The 17,784-nt window shown below is 41.6% G+C and overlaps 2 protein-coding genes across 4 annotated transcripts in view; both read left to right on the top strand.

Annotated features, from left to right (window-relative positions):
• Positions 1–5,245: 5,245 nt before the first annotated feature.
• LOC102811869 (chromosome unknown open reading frame, human C1orf43) lies at positions 5,246–12,243 on the top strand. 3 transcript variants are annotated; one of them, XM_006861498.1, is made up of 7 exons: positions 5,246–5,311; positions 5,696–5,797; positions 8,768–8,885; positions 9,253–9,306; positions 10,290–10,456; positions 10,540–10,598; positions 12,048–12,243. In XM_006861498.1, the coding sequence occupies exons 1-7, from the start codon at positions 5,246–5,248 to the stop codon at positions 12,241–12,243; spliced, it is 762 nt and encodes a 253-aa protein (XP_006861560.1). The 3 variants fall into 3 exon arrangements, with proteins under 3 accessions (XP_006861560.1, XP_006861561.1, XP_006861562.1); XM_006861499.1 differs by lacking the exon at positions 5,696–5,797; XM_006861500.1 differs by lacking the exons at positions 5,696–5,797; positions 9,253–9,306.
• A 1,125-nt stretch (positions 12,244–13,368) lies between these two features.
• The window catches only part of LOC102811491 (chromosome unknown open reading frame, human C1orf189), a 6,841-nt gene continuing 2,425 nt past the window's right edge, over positions 13,369–17,784 (top strand). Inside the window, exons 1-3 of the mRNA XM_006861497.1 lie at positions 13,369–13,401; positions 13,887–13,927; positions 16,879–17,008. Coding sequence (XP_006861559.1) covers positions 13,369–13,401; positions 13,887–13,927; positions 16,879–17,008 — 204 coding nt within the window. The remainder of the gene's footprint in view (positions 13,402–13,886; positions 13,928–16,878; positions 17,009–17,784) is intronic.

The raw sequence follows: 17,784 nt of genomic DNA, 5'->3' as shown, positions 1-17,784 counted from the left end.
CAGGAGATGAATTGATAGCAGCTCTAATGTTTTCTAAGTATGGTAACTTAAAATAGAAGTAGGGCATTTCACAGCCAAATGGTCAGAGGAATTCGACAAGATATTTATCTTGCCAGTAACGCAACTTCAGTCTCCACCCATGGGAAATATTCAAAATGAGTTTATGAGATAGCACCTTGGTGAACAAAATATAGGCAGCATTTAGGACCTGAGGTATTACATCTTGAAGGCATTGAATGATCTATGTCAATAATATTCTTAAAGAACCAGATATAAAGCTCACTGATCTTTGAAAGGTTATTGTTGTTATGTGCTATCGAGTCGTTTCCGACCCATAGCGACCCTGTACAGGGTTTCCGAGGCTGTAAATCTTTATGGGAGCAGAACGCCTCATCTTTCTCCCGCAGAACATATTTGTTGTTGTTAAGTGTCATCAAGTCGGTACCGACCTATAGCAATCTTAGGCACAGCAGAACGAAACACTGCCGATCCTGGGCCAACCTCACTACTGTTGCCGCGCTTGAGTCCATCGATGCTGCCACTTGGCCAATCCATACTGACATGTGTAAATGAGTGCTCACTGCAGTTTAGCAAGTAATTCTTTTGTTTTACTTTTTTTAAAGTTATGAAGCAAAAAAGTCTGCTATTTTTCTGTAAGTAAGCTTTGTGAAATTTGCTATCTAATTACTAAGCAAAACAATATTAAATCAAAGCCTTTTATACAGATGAAAGCCCCTTTGACAAAAAGATAGAAAAGCCTAAAAACAAAGCTTTCTAAAGAAATAACAAAAACACTGTACTCAATCTACCTAAGAAAACAGCCTTACCTGTCTACAAGCCTTTTACTAAGTTGGATGCAACCTACTTGGGAAAGGACAATCTTAAGTCTAGTCTCTTTCTTCCTCAAGTTTCTATACCCCACCATTTTACAGGTTTTGTTTTTTTGTAAAACTGTAGCCTTCAACAAAGCACCAATGACTTTGTCCAGAATCTCAGTTCCCTGTACAGTAATTCCAACAACACCGCTTTTTAAATTGCCTTTGTTTGTCTTCCAGGCCACTGTTTCATGAAGCCTGAATTATCATTACTCTCCATCACGCACCTTAATATACAAAGAATTCCAAATATACGTACAATCAAAAGCATGTATCACAAGTTTTATTTGGAAGAAAGGGTCTTTAAGCTTGAGACATTACTACTGGCAAGATGACTTAGTAAAGCTTTAAAAAGACACAGAACACACAAAGGCCTTCCCCCAAAACAGAACATAGATTTTGTTATAACACTTCTAATGATAAAGGAATTCTACTGAATTAAAGTTCCCTTCATTCATACTTTGTTTTCAAATGCAATCTCAGCTGCTGTTTTTAGTAAACAAAGAAAATAATCATATGAAGCATTCCAAGTAAGTAGTTACTTTGCATTATTTTATTCCCTTCCAAAGAGGACAAGTTTATACTTTTCTACTCTATATTTAATTTTTTTCATAAATGAAAGTTTATACAGGAAAATTCTAGACCGCCTAACAGATACTGCTGTTTTTGAAGGAATATTCAAAGATAAACTGTTAGTAAAATGAATTTCACCCTGGATGTCACAAAGAAAGCTAACTTCCCAGTGGATAAATTTGTTGAGTCAACAGTTGCATAGGGTTTTTGGGTTTTGACATGGTCATTAAGAATTATGAACACTATATTCTCTATCACCAGGAAAGATACTTTAGGCAGCCTCAAGACTAAATTTTAATCATTACCTCTTTCCCCTATATACATTGGCACACAAAGATCTGTAAATATTTCAAGCTAGTACATGATGATTTGTTACACAGTAGTCCATTTTCCCAGGCTGCATTATAGCATTATAAGCAAGTTTCAACACTTAAAAAAAAAAGAAAAAAGTGTTAAGTACTCCACTCCTAGATCCAAAGCAACAAGAAAAATTATCAAGTTAAGGCTAGAGGAAAACTGTTATACTTTAAAATTGATCCTAAAATAAAGTTTCTAATATGGAAGTAGCCATTTTCCACCCAATCCAAATATCAACTGCTTTCTACAAATTTGATTTCAATTCATGAGGATGCCTTATAATGCAGATATAAACTGCATGATGGATAGTAGACAACAGCATACACTGCATCCAACCAAACCCATTACCATAAAGTCACTTCAGACTCATAGTGACCCTACAGGACAGGGTAGAACTGCCCCATAGCGTTTCCATTGCTGTCAATCTTAACGGAAGCTGGCTGCCACATCTTTCTCCCTCAGCGGGCCTAGTTGGTTCACACCACTGACCTTTCAGTTAGTGGCCAAGCACTTTAAGCAATGTGCCACCATGGCTTCCTTGCTGTACCCAGTCAGATGTAAATATATTAAAAAGTCATCTTGAAAGCCCCATAATGAACTGGTGTTGGTGTGTGCTATCAAGTCAGTTCCAACTCACAGTCTGTATAGAGTTTCTGGGTTTGAAATGTCGACCTTAGTTATCAGTCCAAAGCTTATCCTACAGTGCTGCACCAGCATTCACATAACTAACTAGAAAAGTAAAAAGAAATCTTCCTGACAATCTTGTTATTAACTTCCACTTCTCTCTTACAAATGCTTTGAAATGTGTGACTAAGATAATTTTACCACCTAGGTAGTAACAACAGGTCAAAAGCCAAGTGATCTGAGGTGGTTTACTTGGGGGCACTGAACTGGTTGGCTGACACAGACTCAAGAGTTGACAGACTGAGTTATCTCGGTGGAGGCGAGGAATCTTGTTTAAACTCTTTCATAGACAAAAAAATATTTAAGGGATGTATGGTGAGAAGTATTGGAGACCAAGAAAATACTGTAAGTGTAATATGTTTCAACAGAAGTGCCCTCAAAAACCAGCTACTTAAAAAAATAGCCAGAGAAATTTTACTGAAAAAAATAAATAGCAAGTATTTATTGAGTAACTACTATGTGTCCAGTACTTCAAGAAATACAAAAGCAATATGATTTGGTTCCTGCCCTCAGGGAGCTTACAATCTAATTTGTTTAACAATTCAGAAACTGACTCTACTGGAGTTGGTAAAACTTGCTGTCTCTAACAGGGCAACTTATTTCCTAGGTGCTTTGTTGAAATGATCCCTGCAGCCCCTTCCCCATCAACTTGAATCTAGTAAGAAAAAAGTACTTCTCAGTTTGGGGATACTTAGCAAAGAGGAGCTTTAAAAAACAAAAACAACACAGTACATTTTTAGGCCTTTCATCATCAATTTACATGCCAGCAATATTTCCCGTTCACAACGGAAACAATCACTGGGATAGTCTAATCTTTAAGGACAATGGTGTAGGATCTCAAAGCACTTTTATCCACAGACACACAAGCCAAAACGTTCAGTTCTCTAGTAATACTAATCATCACCGACCCTCAACTCAACACCTCCCAGCAAGTCACATCAGATTTCCTCAAAGCAGGATACAGCGAGTGGAAAGGTGGGTGAGAAGAAACAAAAATGGGATTCCTACATTTAAAAATTAGGGAGACTCAAACGCAAAAAAAAACAACAAAAAAAAAACGGTAACAACAACAACCGCCTGTTACTGGGCTGTTTTTCTTTCCACACATCCCACACCAGAGGAGGCTACATTTCAAGAACGGTGGTAAAGGGGCAGTCTCCTGTTTGTGACATCAGTTTCTGAAACAATTTAGGGGCTGTCCAGAAGGTGATGGGTCTGAAAAAATTTGGAATTCCTGTCCCATTATGAGAAGAGTGAGCAAATACCCCAGTGCTCTAGTGACGTCCCTTAGGCAGAAGAGACCCTCTATGAAGGCCTTCATGTCCAGCATCCCAAATAACATCACAATTGTTGGGGGTATCCAAAACTATACTATGGACACCAAGAAACTAACGACAGCTATAAAAACATATCCCAGAAGCTGGGGCGGTGAGAAAGATGGAAGGGCATTAAGAGGAGCTGACAAAGAGGGTAGAAACGGTGAGGGGGGGACGCAAGCCCACGCGTGGAGGAGGAGGAAGGCTCACCCCCCTCAGCGCCACATCGGGAACCCACGGGGCCAATCGCCTCCCCACCTCCCACCCGGAACAAATTAATCCTCCGCACTCCAAACTGAGGGCCACATGGGGGAGTTTGGGGCAGCTCCACCCCATCGCCCGCCCTCCCCCCCTCCCGCCGCCCCCAAACCAAGCCGAATCCGGATCAGAAGAGGCCCGCAGAGGGTTGGAGGAGAAGGCCCCTTCGTCTTCTCCAAAGGCGCCGACCAGGGGAGAGGGCCCTACCTCAGGGAGAACCCAGGCCTCGCTCGCTCGCCCGCGCTCTTTCTCGCTCTCCCCGCTTCAGGCTCTAGCCGCGTGCCCCCCCCTCCAGCTCCCCAAGCCCCGCCCCGGCCACGCTCCCAAATCGAGGCCCCGGCTCTGGCGCGGCCCAGTAGGCCGCGAATCTGACCATAAACAAAACCTCTGGCGGCCGACTCGAGACGGGGGAAGGCTAGGGCTCGCACGACCATGAAGGGGGCTGTACAGTGGGGGGGACACACGGTGTGGGGGGGGGCCTACCGAGGGAGGGGGATACGGCGGGGATAAGAGAAAAAAAGAGGGAGGGTAAAAGGGAGATCGCGGATTTAAAGGGGCCGCGGACAATACCCGGCCCCGCCGCGCTGCCGCTGCCGCCGCCGCCGCCGCCAACGCCGCTGCGCTCCCAACTTTACCTCAGTCTCCTCCACACTGACACCCCGGGCCGCGCCGCCCCTGTCACGTGATAGAAGGTTCCCTCCTCCCCACCCCCCTCCCCGCTTTTCCCTCTCGCGCTCGCTCTCGCGCCTTCCCCCTCCCACTTGCCTTCCTGCGTCTCCTGGCACGTGACGCGAAAAGGGACGCGCACGTAAGCGTGCGCGCGCCGACTCGCCACGAGACATCTCACTCCGCTTCCGCGCCTCCGCCTCCATCACTACGGCCCCGCCTTCACCACGTGATACAAGGATGGCCTCCACTTCCTCTCACTGGCGTAGTTCCGCGTCTCCGCCCTCGCTGCTCCCGGGTGCCATTGCAACCTGAGTCACGTGCCAGGGGAAAGCGGGAAGGAGTCGTTCTCCTCCTGCCCCTCCTACCCTGTAAGCCGCCATGTTTTCAAGCCGGGTCTCGCTTGGTCTTCCCCCGTAAGGAAATGGCCGGGGAGCTCCGGGAATCCCAAGTGCCGCTGCCTCGGCGGAACCCGGGCTGACGAGGCAAGGCAGTTCTGCACGGGGTGGGGAGGCCATGGCGTCCAGCAGTAACTGGCTGTCCGGGGTGAATGTCGTGCTTGTGATGGCCTACGGGAGCCTGGTGAGACCCCACCCCGTTCCTGCTCTCATGCCTGACCCTGTAGAAACCCTCCTCTTGAACCATAGACTACCCTCATTCTCCACCCACTCACCTACCTTTTTTCTAGGCTTTGACTCCTCTCCCAAGAGCACCTATGAGCCTAAATCACAGACCAGGACCGCCCCGCCCCTGGCCAAGACCTTCCGGTTAAGCTCTGCACTATAAACTCTATACTGCTCTACAGACTCTGCAAATCTAGTCCTGTATTTGATGACCTTGCTGTGTCCCAAGTGTTACCCCAAAGCATCCCTGATATCCCAAATCTGAAGAGTTGGAATGAAGGCATAACTTTTATTTTCACTGTCTTTGAAAAATTCTTTAATTTTCTCTTTTTTTTTTTGACAGGTCTTTGTACTGCTATTTATTTTTGTGAAGAGGCAAATCATGCGCTTTGCAATGAAATCTCGAAGGGGACCTCATGTCCCTGTAGGACACAATGCCCCCAAGGTAGGTTCATAAAGGCTTGAAAGAGATGGCATCGGTGAGAGTTCCTCATTTTCAGGGATGGCTTCAGTTCCCTTGTTTTCATGCCCCGTTACCCTGAGCATTAAAGTTCCCAACTCACTGTTAAGATTTTCAGCTCCAATTACTTTTAAATTACCCAGTATTTATTTTTGTTTATTTCATTTCATTTCATGATAGGGTTGAGGTGGTTGGAATTAGCCCCAGATCAATGAGGAGGTGTATATTTGCAAAATTTTAGGGCCCCCAAAGTCCTGCAATGCTGCCATTTATGTTGCAAACAAACCCAAAACAAGAAAGCAACTTTCCGAGAATATATAGCAAGTGAATGGCCAAATAACCTCTTGTATGAACATTCTCTCCTTAGATAATTGCACCCTTTTCCTTGCCTTTCAATGTCTACAGATGAAATGAAATTTATATCTCTATTGCAAACCTTTTCTTACATTCCAGATTTACATCTTTGACTGTCATTTCTGTGCTGATGTCTAATGTTAAGTAAAAACCTGGTTTAGTGTTTCTGAGGAGCAGCTGGTGAGCTTGAACTGCTGACCTTGTAGTTCAATGCTTCTCCTTCAGTGCCACACCAGGACACCCACAGATGTCTAATGTAACATCTCTAGATTATATACCAACGAGCTCTGGTAGCATAGTGGTTACGAATCGGGCTGCTAATCTCACGGTCAGCAGTTCGAAACTACCAGCTGTTCCGCGGGAGTAGATGAGGCTTTCTGTTCCCATAAAGATTTACAGCCTTGGAAATCCTGTACAGGGTTGCTGTGAGTGGGAACCGACTCCTCAGCACATAACAACAACAAATTATATACCCTAACACCACCCTTCTCTTTTTTTCTTCATTCTTCTCTTATAGGCATCTATTGGCTTTGCAATTTCTTTGTATATGGCTCCTCTGATCACTGCAGTCAATTTTCCCACTTTTGCAAGTGCTTTTACTGTTACAGGACCCCTGGTTGCCCTGTTGGATAAGCACTGTACTCTAACAGCAAGGTCAATAGTTCAAAGCCACCACCCACTCCATGGGAGAAAGATATCTTTTTGCTCCACTATAGATTTATGGCCTTAGTGTGGCACTATAGGACCTCAAGGCCAGTTTGAACCATAGTGTTGGGGTTCGAACTCAACAGCCATTCCTCAGAAACACTATACAGGGTTGCTATGAGTCAGAACTCTGGTAGCATAGTGGTTACGAATCAGGCTGCTAACCTCAAGGTCAGCAGTTCTAAACTACCAGTGGTTCTGCGGGAGAAAGATGAGGCGTTCTGCTCCCGTAAAGATTTACAGCCTCGGAAACCCTGTGCAGGGTCACTATGAGTCAGAATCGACTCCACGGTACTTAACAACAACAGCATGATTCAGAAACAACTCATTGGCACTTAACGACAACAACGTGAGTCAGAAACTGTTGAGTTTCGTTTTGTTTTATTAAATAGGTTCCTCCCCCTTTTATTTTCTCATTGTTGCTCTGTAGTGCCATTGAGTTAGTTCAGACTCAACAGGGACCCTGTATAGTGTTCCTGAGGAACAACTGGTGGGTTTGAACCAGAACTTTGTGGTTGGCAGCCTAGTTATTGTCCTATAGCACCACACCAGGACTCCTTATTTTCTCATAGTACCCTGAGGTTTTTTTGGGTTTTTTTCCATAGCACTCACTGCAATTTTTCTTTTTGTCTGTTTATTGCCTCCTTCAGCAAGAATGCAGGTACTATGCCAGTTTTGTTCGCTGTAAAGCCAGGACCTAAAGATGGTTACTACTCAGTAACTCATTATTGAACAAGTAACATAATCAATTCATAGTGACCCTTAACAGGGTTTCTGAGGAGTGACTGGTAGGTTTGGACTGGTAGGTTAGTCCAGTACTTATCCTACAGCACCACACAAGGACTCCAATCAGAAAACCAAACAAAAAATAAGTATCTTGCAAGTCCACTAATGTGAAATTGTACAGGCAGAACTAAGGACAGCATGTGCTATCAGTATTGCCTAGGGCCAGGAGAGGAGAATGGCTATAAAGGAGACCTTGTTAAAACTCATCAGTCTCTACACATACAATGGTGCATTTGATTGTGTATAAATTAAACCTTAATTTGTTGGTTTTTTTTTTTTTTTTTTAATGTGCAGAGGTAAAGTATTTTTTGATTTTTAAATTTTATAAAATTCAAAGCCAGACAACCTTAAGCATCTTAATTAGTGTGGAGCATGGTTTCAATAAAAAGAATTGTTAACAAATTTAGTTTAGGGATGAGGGGACAGGAGATCAAGGATGAGCATAAAGAGGCTTCAAAGTCATTAGAATTCCATTTTGTAAACTTGGTAGTAGATCCAGGTATTCATCTTAATGGTTTTAATTGTTCAAAATGTATGTACCGTTTATATTTTGTAAATGATCTGTTTCACAGTGGAGATTTTTTAAAGTTATAAGAGAAAATAGTTCAAAGGACCCTGGCAACAACTCAGGTAAAAAGGAGATACTTATGGAACTGATAACAAGTAGTAGTTTCTGGATATGTGAGGGATGGTATATTTATAAGTCTTGTGGGCCACCAAGTGAGATAATCCTCAAACTATTATAGACTTCATAGATTTAGAATATATATAATTTCCTTTTGCTATCCATTTTTTCCCAACATGAGAAATGTTTATAGTAACTAACTTAAGATTCTTACTCCAATTGAAAGTCAGAAGTAATGTTAATGCTGTAAAGCTTGAAAGGGATTCTAGCAAGTTAGAAAAGCAAACTAAGATATGCAGTTTAGAGAGTTTCTTAGGGAAATCCAATGCTGTTTTTTTTCTCTTAAATTCTTGTGTCTTTTAGTGTTAGTAGCTACATTTTCTCTGCTTATGTCAAAATTGTTTCTTTGTTCTCCATTTCCAGATAGTTGGGAAGCAGAATGTTGAGTAAGCTGATTGTGTATTCTTTTATCCGCTTAAACACAGGATCTGAAAGAGGAGATTGATATTCGACTATCCAGGGTTCAGGATATCAAGTATGAACCCCAGCTCCTTGCAGATGATGATACCAGGTTGCTACAGCTGGAAACCCAAGGAAATCAAAGTATGTGGCAAGGTCGTTCTCTTGAAGGATGCTTCAGAGAGGAATCCTACAGCTTCTAAATTCCTTTGCTCTCAAAGATAACTACTTAGATACTGGCAAAACCAGCAGCTATGACTCTTTTATTAGAGTGTATATCTGATGTTAGGTGCCATGGAATCAGTTCAGACTCTTAGTGACCCTGTGTAAGGTTTCCAAGGAACAGCTGGGTAGGTCTGAACTGCTGACCTTGTAGTTTGCAGTCCAGTGCTGATCCTGCAGAGCCACTCCGGGAATCCATATATCTCATGGGGGAAGGCAATTTATTAGCTTGCTGGAGTTGGGGAGATCTTTTCAAGGTTATGCCTGAGACCAAACTGTTTCTCAACAGATTGCTACAACTATCTGTACAGGATGAAAGCTCTGGACGCCATCCGTGCCTCTGGTAAGGGCCAGCCAGGAGGGTGCACTACAGGTTTCTGGAAACTCACTTGTGGAGAAGAGTGATGAACCTACTTTATTTATGTTAGGATTTGCCTTGTGTACATCCCTGGCTAGCATGAATTTCCTGTAGTTTTAAGTGTACTAGGTTACTCTTTTTCCTGAGAAAATGGTGTAAGCAAGTTCTTTGGCACTCCAAAGAGTGGCTTTTTAAAAGAAAAAAAAAATTCTTTAAATTTCTTTCGTTGAGACCTTTAGTTTCATCAGCTGTATAGTAGTAGTTGTTTTCCACAGAAGACAGGTGACTTGAGCAACATGATAAACATCAATGTCACTGCATTGTACACATGAAGAATGTTGAACTGGCAAATGATCTGTTACATATATACTTAACTACAATTTCTAAAAACAGATAACATCTACTTTTTCACTACCGAGTGGTGGGTGGTTCCTGAACTTTTTCCATTCTGTGATCATTTGTCATATGAGGGCGCTTGAAAAAATTCATGGAAAAATGTAATTAAAAGATAATGGAACTTTTTTTGTGTACATCCTGCCCCCCCCCAACCAAAAAAAAAAGGAGAATAGAAGCAAAAATACTATTGAATGATCGTGCATGGTGGAGATTGTACTCATTGCAAATGATGAATGGATGAGTGTAAAACCAGTATTCTCCCATGTAAACTATCACACAATTCACAATAAAAATAACTTAAAAAAAAAAAAGGATAATAGAACTTTTGAAACCCCTTGGTATATGTTGTGTTTTTCTAAAACATCAGTAAGGTAGATGGGTGAAAAGGACACTTACTGACTTGTATCATTGATAGAGCTTACGGTTATATTGTTACCACCAAATACACTGCCCGTAATTCTATTAAAATTCCACAATTTACATTGGACATGTCTCTAGAGTTTGAGAAATTAACTAGATAGACAACTAGGAAAAGTGAGCAAAATTGTATCATTGTGCTGTTATCTCCTCAGAGATCCCATTTCATGCTGAAGGCCGGCATCCCCATTCCCTAATGGGCAGGAATTTCCGCTCCTACCTGCTAGATCTTCGAAACACTAGTACTCCTTTCAAGGGTGTGCGCAAGGCCCTCATTGATACCTTGCTGGATGGCTATGAGACAGCTCGCTATGGGACAGGGGTAAGCTCAATGACTAGTTATTCTTCAAGGAACTAGAATATTCTAGACTGAAAGGTCTTCATTGTTTCTTCCTCTTTCCTCAGGTCTTTGGCCAGAGTGAATACCTGCACTATCAAGAAGCCCTGAGTGAGCTGGCCACTGCGTGAGTTTGGAAGGGAATGTGTTAAAGGGAACTGGCAGGTCGGCTCCATTTTGTTAAAAGATACAATTGTGCCAGGCTGCCCACAGTGAGGTAACATTTGTAGAGCAATTTAAGCAGAAATCTATTAATACCATAAGTTGTCAGGTTCTTAGCTTATTAGAACTGCTGCTTGCTCACATTGAAAGCAGATGCTACTCTATAAGCTAAAAGAAATTTGTGCATCTCTTCTTCAGCTCAGTAAAATGTCAAAATTAGTGTAGTCCAGCAAAGGGAACAAAGTTTCTCAGCACACTGAGCTTTCTCCTGACCCCCTAGTCTTAAGTGTCTTTGTGCCTTGAACCAATAAAAGTAAGAGTTAAGTACCACTCATTTTCAGTACCATTTAACAGCATTAGTATCCCTGTCTAAACTACTGTAGAGTCAGCTGAGAAGTGTTTGTGTTACAGGAGAGGAATCATGACTTTTGTTTGAGCTTGCTCTCAAAATTCTGTGGAGTATTTCTACTGTAACACATGGAGTTCCCATGAATTGGAATAGACTCAACAGCAACAGGTTTGGGTTAACACAATGATGTTATTTATGCAAATATTAAAGTGAAAGTGCTTGGTATACAAGGGAAAGCATGAAAAGAATGTATTCTCTTCTTGTTGAGTACGGTTCTTTCTCAAGACTTATGAAAGAATGTCTGTACTGTCTTCCTTCTCCCTCTAAAAATGAACTACCTTGTTCCTATAGACAAAAGGTCCTAATTAAAACAGGGATGAAAATTAACGTGGAGAGGATGGAAAGGGGTATTTGGTATTTAGAAATCATGCAGATCTGTTCAGAGTTCAGTGGATAGCTAGTTTCTAAAAAGGCTCAGTGGGTATACTGAAAAGAGTAAAAAGGCTTTGAAATCTGACAAACTAAGGTTTGAAGCTCAATTCTGTTACTTACTAGCTTTGTGACCTCAGGCAACTTACTTATTGGACCCTAAAAGACAGGGATAATATCACTGGATACAGGGTTTTGAAATTATTAAGTACCAAGCATGTTCTAACATGTTGTATGTACCCAGTAGCTATTGTTATTATTTTTTGGTATTGCATTTTTAAAGGGTAGTAGGTTACACATTGGGCTGCTAGCTGCAAGGTTAACAGTAAAATTCTCTTATAACTAGGAGCATTAGTTGCTTATAAGCATTAGTTGCTTATACAAATAAGGTGAATTGGCAGAAGTAAGAGTTTTCTCTAAGCTTAGTGAGATGAAGAAAAAGGGTGAGTGAGAGGCAGGAACTCAGTGGGAAATTAGTTTCTCTTTTTCTAATCTGTCATATGGAACTTAAGTACCTAATTTACAAGATAGGACAGAGAGCATTTTTGGCTATGACTGCATTTATGAGATGGGATGAATCCTGAATTGTTTGTTTTCTTCCTCAACTGGCAGTAACCTGCCCTCTGTATTCTTTAGGGTCAAAGCACGAAGTGGAAGCTCTCAGCGCCACCACCAGTCAGCAGCCAAAGACCTTACCCAGTCTCCAGATGTCTCCCCAACAACAATCCAGGTGACATACCTCCCCTCCAGTCAAAAGAGTAAACGTGCCAAGCACTTCCTTGAATTGAAGAGCTTTAAAGACAACTATAATACATTGGAGAGTACCCTGTGATGAAACTGAATGACTCTCCTATAGACTGGATGGACTACAGTGTGCATGCTGGGCGGTCCTCAGGTTATCCTGCTCTGCAGACCCAGACTCTGTTGACTTGGACTGAAGCTCCCTTTGTAATGCAGAACTCATGCCTGGAGACCCTGTCATGGGACAGTTCAGAACAACAGCTAAAACCATTTTCCCCAAATAGCACTTTTTTCTGGAATTCAATTCATTTGTTATTCTTAGTGTTTTTGTCAAGTCTTCCTTAAAAATCCTCACCTGGTATTGGTCTTAGGTAATTCAATTGTCCTGTTAAAGAATATTCAGTCCCAAAGGTTAGAGTTGATGTGAGGGTACTTGGTGGCTTCCATTATCGACCCCACTGTTGTACACAGTTAAATGAGAACTGTTTTAAGTTTGGGGCATCTCAAGTTAATTGGTGGGAAAGGCAGACAGGAACTGGAGGGCCAGGTTTAGTTTGGGGGAGTGGGTGGTATGTGAAGCAGCTTACCCTGGTACTCTACTTAGACCTAGATATGTTGTAACATTCACAACTTTCCTTGAAGTGCAATGATATGTCATTTCACTTTCATTCCATAATGTTGTGAATAAATTGAATAAAAGGGACTCTTATGATAATCTGGCATAATCCTATCAACCCTCCTTTATTGGGGATCCTATGGGACAATGTGAAGAAATGGCTTTCTCTAACAAGCCAATGCACTGGTCTGACTTTATAAATTGGTTATTTAATAAAATGAACTATTAAAAAATAAAGCATGTGGTTCTTTCCTTTTACAGTTTTATAATAAAACAGGTATATGCTGCTTTCTCTGTACCTGCCCAACAGCGTGTGTGGGCTTGCCTCAAGAATTTTGGGTACTGTGGGTACCCTGGGCCTAGAATTCAGGCAGATATTCTTTGGGATCCCAACGGAAGAAACCCTGAAATTGAGACTGGTCCATGCTCATTCAACTGGCCTGCCTTGAATGTTGACAGGCTAGGTGACCAATCAACTCCTAGGTCTTGGGTCATTGTTGGAGACGAGAATGTTGCTATGACTACTGAAACCTTAGTGACTGAACTAAACAGAGGAAAGTCCGCCCAGTCTCCTAGGACTACTGAGCAAGTCTGTAGATAATGTCTATGGAAAAGATAACAAGCATAGAAAAGGTATACAGAATTGAAAGGAAGGACCGGATTGAAGAGTTTCCCTTGAGGTTTCCATGATCAAGTAGATCATTTCCTGAGAAAGCCCCCTTAATGTAATAGAATGGTAGGAACAGAAGTGGGAGACTATCCTGTGGCTTTAGGATAAGCACTGGACTACGAACCCCAAAATTGGTGGTTTGAGCCCACAATCTGCAGGAAAAAGATAGGGCTTTTGTTCCCACAAAGATTTAACAGCCTTGGAAACCCAATACATAGCTGTGAGTCAGAACTGACTCCACAGCATTTAACAAGTATTTAAATATTTGTTGCATCCCAATGCCCACGTTTGATCATTTTGAAAGAATTAGGGATTTTTGTCTTCTCCCCAAGGAAATGGATGACTTCTTCTCTCATAAAAGGAAAAATCTATGTGTCTCTGACCAAAACAAGGTACTGAGGGTGAGGGTCTGAAGATAAGACAGATCAACAACTCCCTTTTCTTGCAGAAAAGTCAAAGGACCATGAAACTTAAGAAGATGGTTGACAGGTAATCTCTACTTTTTAACTCTTTTTCCTTGCTCTCCTGAATGGACTTTTCACCCACCTGCCCTCCCTGAGCCAATCTCAACAGTCTGCTCAAGAATGAAAACGGCATGTCCTCTAAAGGAGCACTGGTAGTGTCATGGATTAGACATTAGAATGCTAACCACAAAATCGACAGTTCAAACCCACCAGTCACTCTACAGGAGAATGATGGGCTATTTGCGCCCCTTAAAAGATTTAGTCTCAGAAACCCTTTATAGGGTCCTTGTGAGTTGGAATCCACTCAGCAGTGGGTTTAGAGCCCACTGGTGGCGGTTATGTGCTGTAGAGTTGGTTCCACTCATGGTGACTATAGGGTTTCCAAGGCTGTAAATCTTTATGGGAGCAGAAAACCACACCTTTAACCAGTGTCATCCACTATGCTCATTTTGTTGTTGTTTTTTGTTGTGAAGTGCCATGGAGTTGGTTCCAACCCATAGCGACCCTGTGTAGGGTTTCCAAGGAGCAGCTGGTGAGCTTGAACTGCTGACCTTGTAGTTCAAACTGACTTCATAGTTCAGCCGTTAACCCACAGTGCCACACCAGGTGCCTTAGAGCCCACTAGGTTAGGCTCTATAGATTATATATGGTTTTCATGGCCCCTTTCTTCCCATTTTCTTTCAGAAAATGGGGAGCAACTTTTTTGTTGTAGTTCTTGGGTTTTTTTGTTTTGAGAGTTTATTTGTTGCCTGGCATTGTTTAATGATGTGGTAAGTATGCAGTTGTTGTTAACTGCCATCGAGTCGATTCCGACCCATAGCGACCCTGTATAAGTATGCAGTAAGCACTGAGAAAACTATCAAAAGACTAGGCTGTATATCTGTTTCTCCTGGGACATTATTTAAAACTGACTGATGCCCAGGTCTTACTCCTGGAGATTCTGATTAAAATGGTCTGGATGGGTAGAGGAATCCATATTTTTAAAGGTTTTACAAGCTATACCCAGAACTAGAAATTCTGTAAGTGGAAAAATAACACAAAATTTTAGTAGTTTAGGTTGAAGCAAGGAGGGCTAAGTTCTTATCTGCTCACCAAAAATTTGGTGGTTCAAATACAACAGCAGCCCCATAGGGGAAAAGACCTGGTGATCTGCTCCCATAATAATTATAGCCTAGGAAATGCTATGAGACAGTTGTACTCTTGTCATATAGCATCACTGACTGGGTGGTCAGCTGCAATGGTTAAGTGATTGACTACTAACCAAAAAGCCAGTGGTTGAAACTCACCTGCTGTTCCATGAGAAGATTTATAGCCTTGAAAACTATGGGATAATTCTACTCTCCTAGAGGGCCGCTGGACTTCTGGGTGGCACTATAGAATCAGCACTGGACTGGAAAACACAAGGTCAGCTGTTCAAAACCACCAGTTGCTCCTTGGAAACCCTATATAGGGTTGCTAAGAGTTGGAAGTGACTCAACGGCAATTAACAACAACAGGGCCATTGGAAGGAGCCCTGGTAGCATGGGGGATTATGAGCTGGGCTGCTAACCACAAGGTCAGTAATTTGGCTCTACAGTTGCTCTAGGAAAAATGAGGTTTACTGCTCCAGCAAAGATTTACAGCCTCAGAAGCCCTATAAAGGATCGCTATGATTGGAAACAACAGCACACAACTACCACCGCCACAGGGCCACTATGAATTGGAATCGATTCAATGGCACACCAGGACAAGGTTGAAGTAACATTTTTTAGGAAGACAATTTAATGAAATCTATCAAACTTTAAATTTTGTACAGTCTTTAAATTGGCAACTATACTTCTAAGAATTTATCTTATATAAATATACTTGCAAAAGTACCTACATGTGTTTGTGATAGCACTGCTTATAAAAGTTAAACAGCTAAAAACTGCCTAACTGATTAAATTATGATTTAAAAATACTATCCAACTTTTAAACATAAGAAAGCAATTTCTATGTGTTGAAGTGAAAAGTCCAAATGATCAAATAGTACTGCTTATATAAATGTATGGTCTCATTAAAACAAACAAAAAGATACACTTACTGGTATATAATAGAAAAAAATTCTGAAAGAATACACAAAAAACGATATGGATAAGTTTGTTGGGAAGGACTAGGGCAGAAGCTATTTTTATTTTATATATTTTTGTGTGAACTTAATTTTCTAGTCATTGTCAATACTTTAGACTTTTTAAAAATGTCACCAGGGTCTACCTGAGCAGTGGAGATATACATAGTTTTGCATATAAATATGTGGTGCTGCAGATTAATGTGCTGAACTGCAAAGTCGGTTTGAACTGTGAGGTCAGCAGTTCAAGCTCACCAGTTGCTCTTTGGAAACCCTATACAGGGTCGCTATGAGTCAGAACCAATTCAACAGCACTTAACAACTTATAGTCATAAATATTTTTAGTTTTTTAATGAAGCTTTTAATACATGAAAATAGTGTGTTTTATGTATTAAAACCTTCATTTTAAAAAAATACCTTAATGGATTATTCCAGTAGTAGCCAAAAAAAAAAAAACTAAATCACTGATGTGGAAGGAGTATTAATTAGCCTTTGGGTCAGAGATTGTAAATGAGACCCAAGTCTGCCATTAAGTGACCTTAAGCAACTCACCTGAACTTTAAGTTTCCTTTTCTGTATAATGTGAAAATTAATGCCTACATCAGAATGATTGTGGTGATTAAATAATGTACTTAAAACACACTAAGTTAGCCTTGAAAAACCCCAGGGAACAGTTCTATTCTGCACATATGGGGTCCCCATATCAGAATGAACTATGAGTCATCTAACTTGGGTACTAAATCAGTTCTAGCTATCTTTTCAAATGGAGTGTGCAGTCTTCTGGCATTGGCATAAAGGTTCTAGGTGAAGAAGGTGACTCATTGATGCGTTTTTTTAAATCTCCATTCTTAACTCTAATCAACTCACCCCCACCTCTATACTTGGGGCAGATGGCAAGAATTAAATACTCACTGTCTGTGGCAGATGACATTGAGCCAGAGGAGAAACCCATATGCCACTCTAAGGAATCAGGACACCATGGCACAGGAATTGGCACTAGCCAACAAACAACTACTGATGGTGAGTTCTAGCAATGAAATCTCACTCATTATTGCCCTGTGCCTTTACCCACTGGGATTTCCAAGTTCTTGTCTCTGTCCTCACTTAACTACCTTATTTGTCTCTGAGGTTTTCTCTTTTACAACGGCCAAACTTTTTTTTTTTTAACATATATATTTTTTATTGTTCTTTGAATTTGTGGAACAAAAAGTATGAAGGGGCAAGATCAGGGCTGCAGGATACATTGGGTAAAGTTTTCCAATGAGATTCTTTTTTTTAAGTTTTATTGTAAATTATGTGATAGTTTACATGGGAGAACACCAGCTTTACATTCATCCCATCATGTTTTGTTACATTGCAATGATTACAATCCCCTCCATACGTCATCATCGAACAACCAAAGGGTACACCTGGCAAGCCTGCCCCCCAGCTGTCAGCACACAGCCCCTCTCCCTCCCTGAGTCCAGAGTCCCCAGCCACTGCATCTCTCCACATCATCATCTCGGCCTCCATCCCTGGTGTCACTGCTTCTCTGCATAGGGTCCCACACTCTGCTCTTCTCACTTGATGGTCCCAGGGACCTCTGCTCCTGGACTGCAAAATCAACCACTCCCCTCCTTTTGTTGCAGAACACATCTGCCTTTACATTTCCAACCCTCACAGTCAGTCCTGATAGCAATTATTCACTATTGTACCACAAGAGTCTTATCCCCATCTCCTTTCATCAGCCCCGTCCCTACAGATTGGAAACCACTCAGTGGAGATTCTACCTTCCTCTGCCCCTTCTGGAACTAGGC

Source organism: Chrysochloris asiatica, unplaced genomic scaffold (assembly GCF_000296735.1).
Source record: "Chrysochloris asiatica unplaced genomic scaffold, ChrAsi1.0 scaffold00042, whole genome shotgun sequence".
In the NCBI taxonomy this organism is placed as follows: domain Eukaryota; kingdom Metazoa; phylum Chordata; class Mammalia; order Afrosoricida; family Chrysochloridae; genus Chrysochloris; species Chrysochloris asiatica.
Note: the sequence above shows the minus strand (reverse complement) of the source record. Positions and strands in the feature narration are given on the sequence as shown.